Raw genomic sequence first — 13,745 nt, 5'->3', positions numbered from 1 at the left:
CCAAGAATTCATTTAAAAACATTCCAACTCACAGCCAACCAGAGGTCTTTTTTTTTAAACCTGTTTAGGTGGCTGCTCTCAGCAGCTGAGAATCATGTGCAAGAACGTGGGGTGGATACACTCAAGTTCATGAGTGAGAGCCTCACTGTGACTCCACACAGTCTTTCGCACTCCCTTTCCTAAACACACAATCGTTCACATTTGTTCATACACTCTCTCACTCCTATTCGTATAAAAGCAAAACACTGCAGTACTGGAAATCTGAAACAAAGGGTGTGCTAGAGAAACTCAGCAGGTCTGACAGCATCTGTGGAGAGAGAAGCAGAGTTAACATTTCAAGCCCAGTATTACTACTCTCCAGAAGAACTCCTCTGAAGAACCAGTTATTCCAGCTTCAAAACATTAACTGTGTTTTCTTTCCACAGATGTTTGTCAGACCTGCTCAGTTTCTCCAGCAATCTGTGTTTGTCTCATATTCATACCCCTTCTCACACATAGATTCTCTCTGTCCTCATGAACACACCCAGTGTCTCATATGTAATCCATTCCCTCTCTTCGACACACAAGCGCACACTGAGACATATTCTCTCTCACTCACACATTCTTTCTCACTCATTCACATATTCTTTCTCTCACACACACGCATTCCCTCACTCACACTCACTCTCACACGCACATTCTCTGTCACTCTCACATGCATACACTTCTCTCACTCACTCTTTCACACACACATTCACTCACTCTCTCACACACATTCTTTCACTCACACATCCACACACATTCTGTCTGTCTCTCTCACTCACTCACACACACTCACTAATATACATACAAATTTTCTCTCACTCATACATACAAATTCTTTCTCTCTCACACACACACATTGTCTCTCACTCATATTCTCTCTCATTCACACACACGTTCTCACTCACACACATGTTCTCCCACTTTCTCTCTCTCTCACAGATATTCTCTTTCTCACTCTCACACAGGCTCACATCCATTCTCTCTGTCGTACTCACACACTCTTTCTCACATACAAGCATGCACACTCTCACATTCTCCCAGGCACAGTGTCACACACATATAGAGTCATAGAGATGTACAGCACGGAAACAGACCCTTTGGTCCAACCCGTCCATGCCAACCAGGTATCCCAACCTAATCTAGTCCCACCTGCCAGCACCCAGCCCATATCCCTCCAAACGCTTCCTATTCATATACCCATCCAGATGCCTTTTAAATGTTGTAATTGTACCAGCCTCTGCCACTTCCTCTGGCAGCACAGTCCATACACGTACCATCCTCTGAGTGAAAAAGTTGCCCCTTAGGTCCCTTTTATATATTTCCCCTCTCACCCTAAACCTATGCCCTCTAGTTCTGGACTCCCCCACCCCAGGGAAAAGACATTTTCTATTTATCCTATCCATGCCCCTCATGATTTTATAAACCTCTATAACATCCTCTCTCTCTCTCTCACCACACACTTACACAATAACATTAGCTGTTGTTTTCCACTTTAGCTGTAACTGTCAGAGTTCAGTTGCAGGGCTGTGTGCCACGCTCTCACCTCCTCAGGGACCCGCACAACTTGTATAACCGGTCAGAGAAACATCTTCCTCTCCACCCCACCCAAACACACCTCATTTAAATATAATTCACAGCCTGGTTATTTTTAAATAAATGAAATCTGATCTGCCTCAAGATTGCTTCTGATCACTCAGCAGGATTGCCTTCTTCCTAGTGAAGTCTGAAATCAGAGCATCGAGTTCTCAGGGAACCACTCACCATCCTGATTTGGAAATATATTTATATTCTTTCACTGTCGCTGGATTAGAATCTGGGAGTGCCCTCCCCAGCAGTGTTGAGGTTCTGTCTATACCCAAGTCTGCAGCAGTTGAAGAGGGCAGCTGTCCACCCCCTACTCCAGGCCTGTTGGGGACGGACATTAAATGCTGGCCCAGTCAGCCAAGGTCACATGTGAAAATAAGAAAAAAGATGAGAGAGGTTGACAAATGGAAAAACATCATCAACCTGGAATTCTAACCCTGTTTCTCTCCATGGAAGTTGCTCGACTTGCTGATTAATTCCAGCTTTTCCTGTTCTTATTTTGTGCCATGTGAGAACGATGGTGCTGAGATTGGGCGATTTTTTTTCCCACAGTTTTCTGCTCCATCTTTCCTCATGCACTTGAACATCTTGGAATGTTTATCTTTATTGAAGGTGCTGTATGAATGTAAGTGGGTGTTTGGCATCTGCTGCTTCCCTCAACCTGTTGTTCCAGTGTGGCTTGACAGAGAAGTATTGGTTATTGGTCTGGTCAGTCATGGGAGACATCGCAGCTGAGGTTGAGGATGATGTTGGCCATTTATGATATTGCTGTCTGCACACTCAGCCCATGCTGTGTAAGCACACCCGAGAACACACACCAACACCACCATGCACGTTCCTGAGCACACGCACACACACCGGTGAAATCAATTCTGCATGTACACACATGTGCAGTTTCATGCTGAACATGTGCAGACACCTGAGCATGCACATATACCTACACACACGTGTACACACCCCATACATGCGCACACACATACCTACACACACGTGTACACACCCCACACATAGCTACACACACACACACGTACACACCCCATACATGCACACACATATAAGTACACAGACATGTACACACCCCATACATGCACACACAGACCTATACACACACGTGTAACACCCCACACATGCAAACACACATAACTACATACACATACATCTGCCCATGCGCACAGGATTAACACATATCTGCACATTTATTACCACACATGAAACCAAACTGGGATCTTCCTACTCAGTCTGGTTCAGTACCACATAGCTCACATGCCAGGGGCAAATTTAATCCCTGTCTGTTCCTGGCTGCAGGACATTAGAAACCAGCGTCGATACCGGCAGAGGCGGAAGGCAGAGTTAGTGCGACTGCAGCAGACATACAGCGGCCTGATCTCCAAAACTGCCTTCTTCGAAGAGCAGATTGACTACTACAACCAGTACATCAAGACCTGCATGGATAACCTGGCCAGCAAAGGAAAGTGAGTGGCCCCACTTCCTTGTTCTGATACTGACTTGTTCCTGATGTTCCCAATGCACGCTGACCCTAAGCTTAGAAAAGATGAAGAGATGTTTTAGTAGGGTCAGAGGTGGGGGTAAAAGAGGGGGGGGTGTGGCTTTGCTTGTCAAAGATAGTATTACAGCGGTGGAAAGGAAGATGGACGAAGATTTGCCATCTGAGGTAGTTTGGGTTGAGGTTAGGAATAGGAGAGGTGAGGTGACCCTGTTAGGAGTCTTTTACAGGCCTCCTAATAGTCCTAGAGTCGTTGAAGAAAGGATTGCGAAGATGATTCAGGAGAAGAGTGACAGTAATAGGGTGATTGTTATGGGAGACTTTAACTTTCCTGATATTGATTGGGAAAGCTATAGCTCAAGTTCGTTAGATGGGTCAGTGTTTGTGCAATGTGTGCAGGAGAGTTTCCTGACACAATATGTAGATAAGCCAACAAGCGGTGAGGCCATACTGGATTTGGTTCTGGGTAACGAACCAGGCCAGGTATTAGAACTAGAGGTAGGTGAGCACTTTGGGGACAGTGACCACAATTCGGTGATTTTTACTCTAGTGATGGAGAGGGATAAGTGTGTACTACAGGGCAAGAGTTATAGCTGGGGGCAGGGAAATTATGATGCGGTGAGGCATGACTTAGGATGTGTGGATTGGAAAAGTAGATTCCAAGGCAAGAGCGTAATTGATATGTGGAACTTGTTCAAGGAGCAACTATTGAGTGTCCTTGATAAGTACGTACCTATCAGGCAGGGAGGAAAGGGTCGTGTGAGGGAGCCGTGGTTTAATAAGGAGTTGGAATCCCTTGTTAAATGGAAAAGGGCGGCCTTTGTAAAGATGAGGCGTGAAGGTTCAATAGGGGCGATTGAGAGTTATAAGGTAGCCCGGAAGGACCTGAAGAGAGAGCTAAGAGCAGCAAGGAGGGGACATGAAAGGTCCTTAGTGGGTAGGATTAGGGAAAACCCTAAGGCTTTCTATAGGTATGTTAGGAATAAAAGAATGACTAGGGAAGGAATAGGTCCAATCAAGGATAGTAATGGGAAGTTGCGTGTGGAGGCTGAAGAGATTGGGGAGGCGCTGAATGAATACTTTTCGTCAGTATTCACTCAGGAACAGGACATTGTTGTCGATATGAATACTGAGGCACGAATAAGTAGAATGGATGGCTTTGAGATATGTAGAGAAGAGGTGTTGGAAATTCTGGCAAGGGTGAAAATAGATAAGTCCCCTGGGCCTGATGGCATTTATCCTAGGATTCTCTGGGAAGCAAGGGAGGAGATTGCAGAGCCATTGGCCTTGATTTTTGTGTCCTCTTTGTCGACAGGAGTAGTGCCAGAGGACTGGAGGCTAGCAAACGTCGTTCCCTTGTTCAAGAAGGGGAGTAGGGATAATCCTAGTAACTATAGGCCAGTGAGTCTCACTTCTGTTGTGGGCAAAGTCTTAGAGAGAATTGTAAGGGATAGGATTTATGAACATTTGGATAGGAATAATGTGATCAAGGATAGTCAGCATGGTTTTGTGAAGGGCAGGTCGTGCCTCACAAACCTTATTGAATTCTTTGAGAAGGTGACTAAGGAGGTAGATGAGGGGAAAGCGGTAGATGTGGTATATATGGATTTTAGTAAGGCGTTTGATAAGGTCCCCCATGGTAGGCTACTGCAGAAAATACAGAGATATGGCATTGAGGGTGAGTTGGAGGTTTGGATTAGGAATTGGCTGGCTGGAAGAAGACAGAGGGTAGTAGTTGATGGCAAAGGTTCATCTTGGAGTGCCGTCACTAGTGGTGTTCCGCAAGGATCTGTTTTGGGACCATTGCTGTTTGTCATTTTTATAAATGACCCTGGAGGAAGGGTTAGAAGGTTGGGTGAGCAAGTTTGCGGATGATACGAAAGTCGGAGGAGTTGTAGACAGTGAGGAAGGATATGGCAGGTTACAGCGGGATATAGAGAAGCTGCAGAGCTGGGCAGAAAGGTGGCAAATGGAGTTCAATGTAGCTAAGTGTGAAGTGATTCACTTTGGTAAGAGTAATAAAAAGATGGATTACTGGGCTAATGGTAGACTACTTGGTAGTGTGGAAGAGCAGAGGGATCTTGGTGTCCATGTACACAGATCTCTGAAAGTTGCCACCCAGGTAAATAGTGCAGTGAAGAAGGCATATGGCGTACTGGCTTTTATTGGTAGAGGAATTGAGTTCCGGAGTCCTGAGGTCATGCTGCAGTTGTATAAGACTCTGGTGCGGCCGCATCTGGAATATTGTGTGCAGTTTTGGTCGCCATACTATAGGAAGGATGTGGAGGCACTGGAACGGGTGCAGAGGAAGTTTACCAGGATGTTGCCTGGTATGGTAGGAAGATCCTATGAGGAAAGGCTGAGGCACTTGGGGTTGTTTTCATTGGAGAAAAGAAGGTTTAGGGGTGATTTGATAGAGGTGTACAAGATGATTAGGAGGTTAGATAGGGTTGACAGTGAGAACCTTTTTCCACGTATGGAGTCAGCTATTACAAGGGGGCATAGCTTTAAATTAAGGGGGGGTAGATATAGGACTGATGTTAGGGGTAGGTTCTTCACTCAGCGAGTCGTAAGTTCATGGAATGCCCTGCCAGTAGCAGTAGTGGACTCTCCCTCTTTATGGGTATTTAAGCGGGCATTGGATAGGTATATGGAGGATAGTGGGTTAGTGTAGGTTAGGTGGGCTTTGATCGGCGCAACATCGAGGGCCGAAGGGCCTGTACTGCGCTGTATTCTTCTATGTTCTATGTTCTATAGATAAACATTAATGCAAGGTTTATGAAGGTTTGTAGCTCAGGGTGAGGTTTAGGGTGTAGGTTTGCTCACTGAGCTGTAGGTTTGATATCCAGATGTTTCATTACCTGGCTAGGTAACATCATCAGTGGTGACCTCCAAGTGATGATGTTACCTAGCCAGGTAATGAAACGTCTGGATATCAAACCTACAGCTCAGCGAGCAAACCTACACCCTAAAGATAAACATTAAAGTGTGGGGAACAGATCATTTAGTCTATTATTCTGCTGATGGCCCATTGGCAGAGCACTGCAATGAGTCCCACTCCCTCCTATTCTTTCCCAATAGCCCTGCAAACCTTTCTTCCTTTTGAGAATTATTCTGGTTCCCTTTTGAAAGTTACTCCTAAATTTGTGTTATTTTGGGCAGTTTATTCAAGATCACTGCAGGAGGGAATGGGGAAAATATGACCATGGCATTGACCTGAAGGTTGTGAAGAGCTTAAAGACCAAGAGAGAAGAGAAACTCCACCTTTCCTGTCTTCTTATGTTTCTGTGATCACTGATCACTTGAGCTTTTCGGGTCTTTTTAAGCTACAAATCTTTCTTATCCTTATCCCTCTCCCCCTGCACCCACACCCACACGACCCCAAAGACTCTCACTGTCCAATTGTCTTGAACCTGAGAAACTCAGTCGGTGTGGACTTGTTGGGCCAAAGGGCCTGTTTCCATACTGTAGGGAATCTAATCTAATCTTTCCCCAACGTCTCACCATGGTTTGTCTCTCATCACTGGAGACTGAGAGTCTCACTTGCTGAATGATAGTGAGTTCGAATTAGAATTCCTACAGTATGGAAACAGGCCATTTGGCACAAGTCCACACCAACCCTCCACAGAGTATTCCAACCAGACCTATTACTCTACACTTCCCCTGACTAATGCACCTAACCTTCACATCACTGAATACTATGGATAATTCAGCTTGGCCAATTCACCAAACCTGCACATCTTTGGACTGTGGGAGGAAACCGGAGCAAACCCACGCAGACACGGGAAGAATGTGCAAACTCCACACGGACAGTCGCCCGAGGCTGGAATCGAACCCGGGTCCCAGTCACTGTGAGGCAGCAGTGCTAACCACTGAGCCACTGTGCTGCCCCAGAGTGGACCATCGGTCTGGTGATTGCAGCTAATCAGGCTCCTAATCCAGAGATCAACAGCTCAAACCCCATCTCTTTAACCTTGGAGCTGACATTGAAAAGAATTGTAAACTCTCTTCCAGCCACCCTTATCCAGTCCAGAGCCATATGTGACTCCAGTCTCGATACTCTCCGAAATGAGTCAGCAAAGTTCCACCCCGTTTCCCCCTCGCTCAGTGACCTTTCAAAGGACAGTAGAATCAAGAGGACCTTCTATCTATCCACCCTCTGTTTATCCACACACACACACACCCACCCCCCGGCCATTGTTACACACCTGTGAATCACAACATATCAAAACTCCAACAAGGGCTAAGTACGGCTGTGTCTGGGAGGTCTGAAATAAAACCAGGAAGGAGAAACTCAGCGGGTCTGGCAGCCTCTATGGAGAAAGAAACCAAATTTGTCAAACCAGACTCCAGCTGGAAATCTGTTTCTGTTTCCATAGAGGCTGCCAGACCTGCTCCATTTCTACAGCATGTTATATTTTTTATATTCAACCCACCCAAAACCAACTCCTGAGAAAGATGAAAAATTAAACTACAAACCCCAAACCGATTTGGAGGGAAGTATCTGAAAGTAGCCAGTAGTAAGTCTCCTCTCCTAGTTTTTATAACCTGACGTACCTCACTCAAACCCCTCCATCTGAAGCTGAAAGAAGGTATTGAGTGGATGTTGCTGGAAATTGTTGCTTTGTTTGGCACGTGGCATGTTTTTTCTCACCCCTGTGCTTTGATGTTCTATACAGAGTTTCGAAGAAGCCAGGAGATGTTAAAGGAAAGAAAAGCAAACAGGTCTCGCAGCGATACACAGCAGCAAGGCTCCATGAGAAGGGTGTCCTGCTAGAAATCGAGGACCTCAATAGCAACCAGTGAGTGACAGGAATCCACCAGGAAATCCAGCTTGTGGTTCCTTTGAAAAGCGGGAGGTTTGCAGTTTCCTCCGTTGAGGTCGATGAAGGATATCAAAGTGGCACTGAGTGGTTTGATTCCTGTGGAGCAGACCAAGGGCTAAATGGCAAAAAATTTGGGATAGAAAGGTGCAAACAAGACCGGATCCATCAGGCTCTTGTGATGCAGTGGTAGTGTCCCTCCCTTGGAGCCAGAAGGCCCGGGTTCAAATCCCACCTGCTCCACAGGTGTGTCATTACAAGTTGAGGGAGTACACCTTATTCTTGTTTATCAAAAGGTAGCCCACCACCAGCGTGTGCAGATTGGGCCTTGGATTAACCTCCCAAAAAGCTGACCTCTATCGGCACAGCACTGTCTGGGCAGTGCAGTCAGGAGTCCAGACTGGCTCTTTCAGTGCTGATTCATAGGCCAGGGCTCAGAGTGTTCACCCAGTGCTAACGGAGGTAGCACTCCCTGCTCACACTTTATTCTTTCCATCGGTTCATTTGTTTAATTAAACAGTTCTCTTCTGTTTTCAGGTTTAAAAACGTTATCTTTGACATCTGCCCAACAGAAGAGGTGGGTGACTTTGAAGTGAAGGCAAAGTTCATGGGAGTCCAAATGGAGACATTCATGCTACACTATCAGGTAACTGTCAAGGCCGGACATGGTCACCTCTGCTTTACCTTTTCATCCCCCATTTGCACCTAGTACTGCAACATTTCAAAATGTTACCCTGTTTGCAAAATCCCTAGTTTCCTTTTCCATCTCTAACAGCGCCAAAGCCCTCTGATCCACTAATTCAGGCATTTCATACACCATCCATTTGAATTGTGTAACTAGCGGGCTTGTTTTTGGCTGCCTGGGCCCCATCAGCTTTGGGAATTCCTTTGTTAAACCACTTGGTGCCAAATAGTGTCTCACTCTCATGATATACAATGGATTTTACTATGTTAGTGATACTATATAAATGGACACTCTTGATTCTGTTATCCTAATGTGTCCTGAAGGGGCTGACTCTCACTGGGATACAGTTCCTGAAGGTGCTGACTCTCACTGGGATACAGTTCCAGAAGGTGCTGTCTCTCACTGGGATACAGTTCCTGAAGGTGCTGACTCTCACTGGGATACAGTTCCTGAAGGTGCTGACTCTCACTGGGATACAGTTCCTGAAGGTGCTGACTCTCACTGGGATACAGTTCCTGAAGGTGCTGACTCTCACTGGGATACAGTTCCTGAAGGGGCTGACTCTCACTGGGATACAGTTCCTGAAGGGGCTGACTCTCACTGGGATACAGTTCCTGAAGGTGCTGACTCTCACTGGGACACAGTTCCTGAAGGTGCTGACTCTCACTGGGATACAGTTCCTGAAGGTGCTGACTCTCACTGGGATACAGTTCCTGAAGGGGCTGACTCTCACTGGGATACAGTTCCTGAAGGGGCTGACTCTCACTGGGATACAGTTCCTGAAGGGGCTGACTCTCACTGGGATACAGTTCCTGAAGGTGCTGACTCTCACTGGGACACAGTTCCTGAAGGTGCTGACTCTCACTGGGATACAGTTCCTGAAGGTGCTGACTCTCACTGGGACACAGTTCCTGAAGGTGCTGACTCTCACTGGGACACAGTTCCTGAAGGTGCTGACTCTCACTGGGATACAGTTCCAGAAGGTGCTGTCTCTCACTGGGATACAGTTCCTGAAGGTGCTGACTCTCACTGGGATACAGTTCCTGAAGGTGCTGACTCTCACTGGGACACAGTTCCTGAAGGTGCTGACTCTCACTGGGATACAGTTCCTGAAGGTGCTGACTCTCACTGGGATACAGTTCCCGAAGGGGCTGACTCTCACTGGGACACAGTTCCTGAAGGGGCTGACTCTCACTGGGATACAGTTCCTGAAGGTGCTGACTCTCACTGGGACACAGTTCCTGAAGGTGCTGACTCTCACTGGGACACAGTTCCCGAAGGGGCTGACTCTCACTGGGACACAGTTCCTGAAGGTGCTGACTCTCACTGGGACACAGTTCCTGAAGGTGCTGACTCTCACTGGGATACAGTTCCTGAAGGGGCTGACTCTCACTGGGACACAGTTCCTGAAGGTGCTGACTCTCACTGGGATACAGTTCCTGAAGGTGCTGACTCTCACTGGGATACAGTTCCTGAAGGGGCTGACTCTCACTGGGATACAGTTCCTGAAGGTGCTGACTCTCACTGGGATATAGTTCCTGAAGGTGCTGACTCTCACTGGGATATAGTTCCGGAAGGTGCTGATTCACACTGGGATACAGTTCCTGAAGGGGCTGTCTCTCAGTGGGACACAGTTCCTGAAGGGGCTGACTCTCACTGGGATATAGTTCCTGAAGGTGCTAACTCTCACTGGAATATAGTTCCTGTAATTGCTAACTCTCACTGAGGGACAGTTCCCAAGAGAAATTCAGTTCTCTGGAAACTACCTGTTGTTGGGAACTGGAGACACGACAGTGAGAGTGAAAGTGAGAACCCAACTCAGATTGTAACTGGCTTACGGCTGTTCTCTCTGTTGGGTTGTCTTGACTTTCTGCTTACCCTGTAACCTATGTTCTTGCCCAGGACCTTCTCCAGCTCCAATATGAAGGTGTTGCTGTCATGAAGCTATTCGACAAAGCGAAGGTTAACGTCAACCTGCTGATCTTCCTCCTGAACAAGAAGTTCTACGGGAAATAGCGGGAACATCAACCGCCCCTCGCCACTGGGGTCAAGAGCTCAATGCCAGCGTCACGTTATTGAACGAGGCTCTGATGAGGGGCTGCCATGCTTGTACTTTTCCCTTTTTGTTTAAATTCTGCGCCAATCAGAACTGAGCACCTTTGAGGAGTGTATCAGCACCATCTGGAGCAGAGTCGGGTCATTGGAGCGGGCGTGCAATTCTATATGTAGTATTAAACTGCTGGAACGTTTATAGACTTGGTATATGCATCAGTAGCTGTCTGTGTACTGCTTGAGGGGCATAAACATTAAAAACCAACCTTTTCATTTTATTATCAATTACTTTTGTTCCTTTGCTATGTCTCTTGTTTCTGTACAACATTTTCCTTTCTTTCCCCACATTCCAGAATTGTCTTGTATCGTGCAGTCAAAAGTTGATGTTTCCCTGCTTTGTAATCCTTGCTTCCAATGATGTCTCCACCATACTGTTTGCTGATTCTCCCAGTTAGGTAGATCTCAAGCTGTCACAATGCAATACTAATTCTCAACGACCGAGTAGTGGGATGCTGGCTTTCTGAATATCTCTGCACGGAGATAAACATTATTCACTGGCTAAATTAAAGCTAATTTAGGTTTGTTTTCATTTCATACCCCTTGGCGTACAACTCTATCAGTCTAGGCCCTTGTGAATAAGCTTTCCACCAAAATCAAGATTGTTGGGGAGGGAGTGCATTGATCGCTGCTCAGAACACACTGTTCAGTGAAAATCCTTCCAGAGGATACTCACTCACAAACAAAATATCTGGGATGGTTGTTATTAAATTGAGTGTGTGAATATAATCACAATCTCTTCTAATTGCAGGGTGGGAGGTTAGACTCCCAATTTCAGTTGCTATTGGCTATCTAACACTAGACTTTTCCCAAATGTTTCACTTCCTTGTATTGTTGTTGTGTCAGTGTGTCTCCAAAGTATGCAGCATTCCATGGTCGACATGCCCACAGTGGTCTGCAAGTGATGAAGAACAGTTCCTTCTTCCAAGTTTCTGTTCCTCCCTTTGCCGTCACTTGCACCTGTCTTGAGATTACTTTCCAATTCATTTTTATATCTAAATGTTCCCAGAATCCTGGTTGGTATCTGAGTTGGGTTCCACCTGTCATGTTTCCAAGCCCAACATCTGTGTCCTTCAGGAGCACATGCTAACCGCAGTGGGGGGCCCGGGGAATCGGACAGCATCATTGGCTTAATACTCCACTTAATATAAGGGCTTTGTTCACTTTAAACAGAAGTAAATCCAGTGAGACTGATCTTGCATTGCTCCAGATTCTCTCGTTTCCTGACTGGCGTGAATTTAAGTTAAAATTATCGCTTATAGACTTTCTGAAGTGCCACAAACTGTTAAAAGGAAACATTTCAAGTCTCTGGGCTGCAACTGCTGGTTCTTGAATGGATTAGCTCCCCCAGTGCTGGGTGATGAGATGATACTGAGAGAGGGAAACTGAGTGACTGAGAGTGGGAGAGTACAGTGGACACAGGCAATCAGGAGGAGAAAGTAAGAACTGCAGATGCTGGAGATCAGAGTCGAGAGTGCGGTGCTGGAAAAGCACAGCAGGTCAGGCAACATCCGAGGAACAGGAGAATCAACATTTCAGCCATAAACCCTTCATCAGGAATTCCTGATGAAGGGTTCATGCCAAAACATTGATTCTCCTGCTCCTCAGATGCTGTCTGACCTGCTGTGTTTTTCCAGCACCACACTGAACACAGGCAATCAGCCTGGCATCCATTCACCACAGGACTATCCAGAGAAAGCTGTCACATACTGCTGTTGTTGGCTAAATTATTGACCCCACTGATGCTTTTAAAACAAAATTGTATTTGTAGGATCACCAGTTGTTCCAAAACTAAAATAAAGATTGAGTTTATAATTCTTTGTTGTGTGGTTTCTAAGATCCATCTGCCTTCTGTTTTCTTCATATTTTGTTTCATTAGCACTGATATCCTTCTGCTGCAGTTCAACTTCCAATCTCTCAAATTACTCTCACTAGGGTCTACCCTCACAAAACCCTGTCCATATTCCCACTTTAATCACTCTTCCCCTGGAATCTCAATCACGTGCAACTCCTCAGGGTCTTAGTCTGCTGCTGGTCACAATCAAACCCTGGGCATCTTCTCAGCTCATCTCCCTTCTTCACACAGCATGACATTAGATAGAGTAAAGCTCTCCCAATACTTCAAACTGAAATTGAAACTCCCATTCTCCTGCCCCAATCAAGCACTCCCAGGACAGGGACAACACTGGGTTAGATACAGAGGAAAGCTCCCTTGACATTGTCTCCATCGAACACTCCCAGGACAAGGACAACACTGGGTTAGATACAGAGGAAAGATCTCTTTACTCTCTTAAACTGAAGGTAAAGCTCCCTTGACATTGTCTCCATCAAACACTCCCAGGACAGGGATAGCATGAGGCTAGATACAAAGTAAAGTTCCCTCTACTTTCTTAGAGTCATAGAGATGAGCAGCACAGAAACAGACCCTTTGGTCCAATTCGTCCATGCTGACCAGATTCCAAAATTAATTTAGTTCCATTTAGCCCTTATCCTTCCAAACCCTTCCTATTCCCAACTAGATGCCTTTTAAATGTTGTAATTGTACCAACCTCTACCACTTCCCTTGCCAGCTCATCCCTCAGGCCCCATTTAAATCTTCCCCTCTCATCTTAAATCTATGCCCTTTAGTTCTGGATTCCCCTACCCTGGGGAAAAGACCTTGTCTACTCACTCTGTCTATGTCCTTCATGATTTTATAAACCTCTGTAAGGTCACCCCTCAGCCTCTGACACTCTGGGGAATCAGCCCCAGCCTATTCAGCCTCTTCCTATAGCTCAAACCCTCCACCCTGGCAACATTCTTGTAAATCCTTTCTGAACCCTTTCAAGTTTCACAACATATTTCCTACAGCAAAGCCACCAGAATTAGAACTCTTAAACTGAAAGTAAAACTACTTCTGCATTGTCCCCATCAAACATTCAGGGTTAGAAGCTTCTTCTCTACATAAACAAGAGAATCAGACAATAATTTCATTTTCACCTGTTGATAAAAGAAAAAAAAGGAGGGAGGGAGCAAG

At 45.9% G+C, this 13,745-nt stretch overlaps 1 protein-coding gene across 1 annotated transcript in view; it reads left to right on the top strand.

Moving 5' to 3' along the window:
• iqgap1 (IQ motif containing GTPase activating protein 1) overlaps window positions 1-12,546 on the top strand; it is a 120,403-nt gene extending 107,857 nt beyond the window's left edge. Inside the window, exons 35-38 of the mRNA XM_072552867.1 lie at window positions 2,914-3,080; window positions 7,792-7,914; window positions 8,473-8,581; window positions 10,523-12,546. Of these exons, the coding sequence (XP_072408968.1) occupies window positions 2,914-3,080; window positions 7,792-7,914; window positions 8,473-8,581; window positions 10,523-10,636 (513 nt within the window). The 3' untranslated portion in view covers window positions 10,637-12,546. The remainder of the gene's footprint in view (window positions 1-2,913; window positions 3,081-7,791; window positions 7,915-8,472; window positions 8,582-10,522) is intronic.
• Window positions 12,547-13,745: the final 1,199 nt, after the last annotated feature.

Source organism: Chiloscyllium punctatum, chromosome 33 (assembly GCF_047496795.1).
Source record: "Chiloscyllium punctatum isolate Juve2018m chromosome 33, sChiPun1.3, whole genome shotgun sequence".
NCBI lineage: Eukaryota > Metazoa > Chordata > Chondrichthyes > Orectolobiformes > Hemiscylliidae > Chiloscyllium > Chiloscyllium punctatum.
The sequence above is the reverse complement of the archived record's forward strand: the minus strand, read 5'-3'. Positions and strand labels throughout refer to the sequence as shown.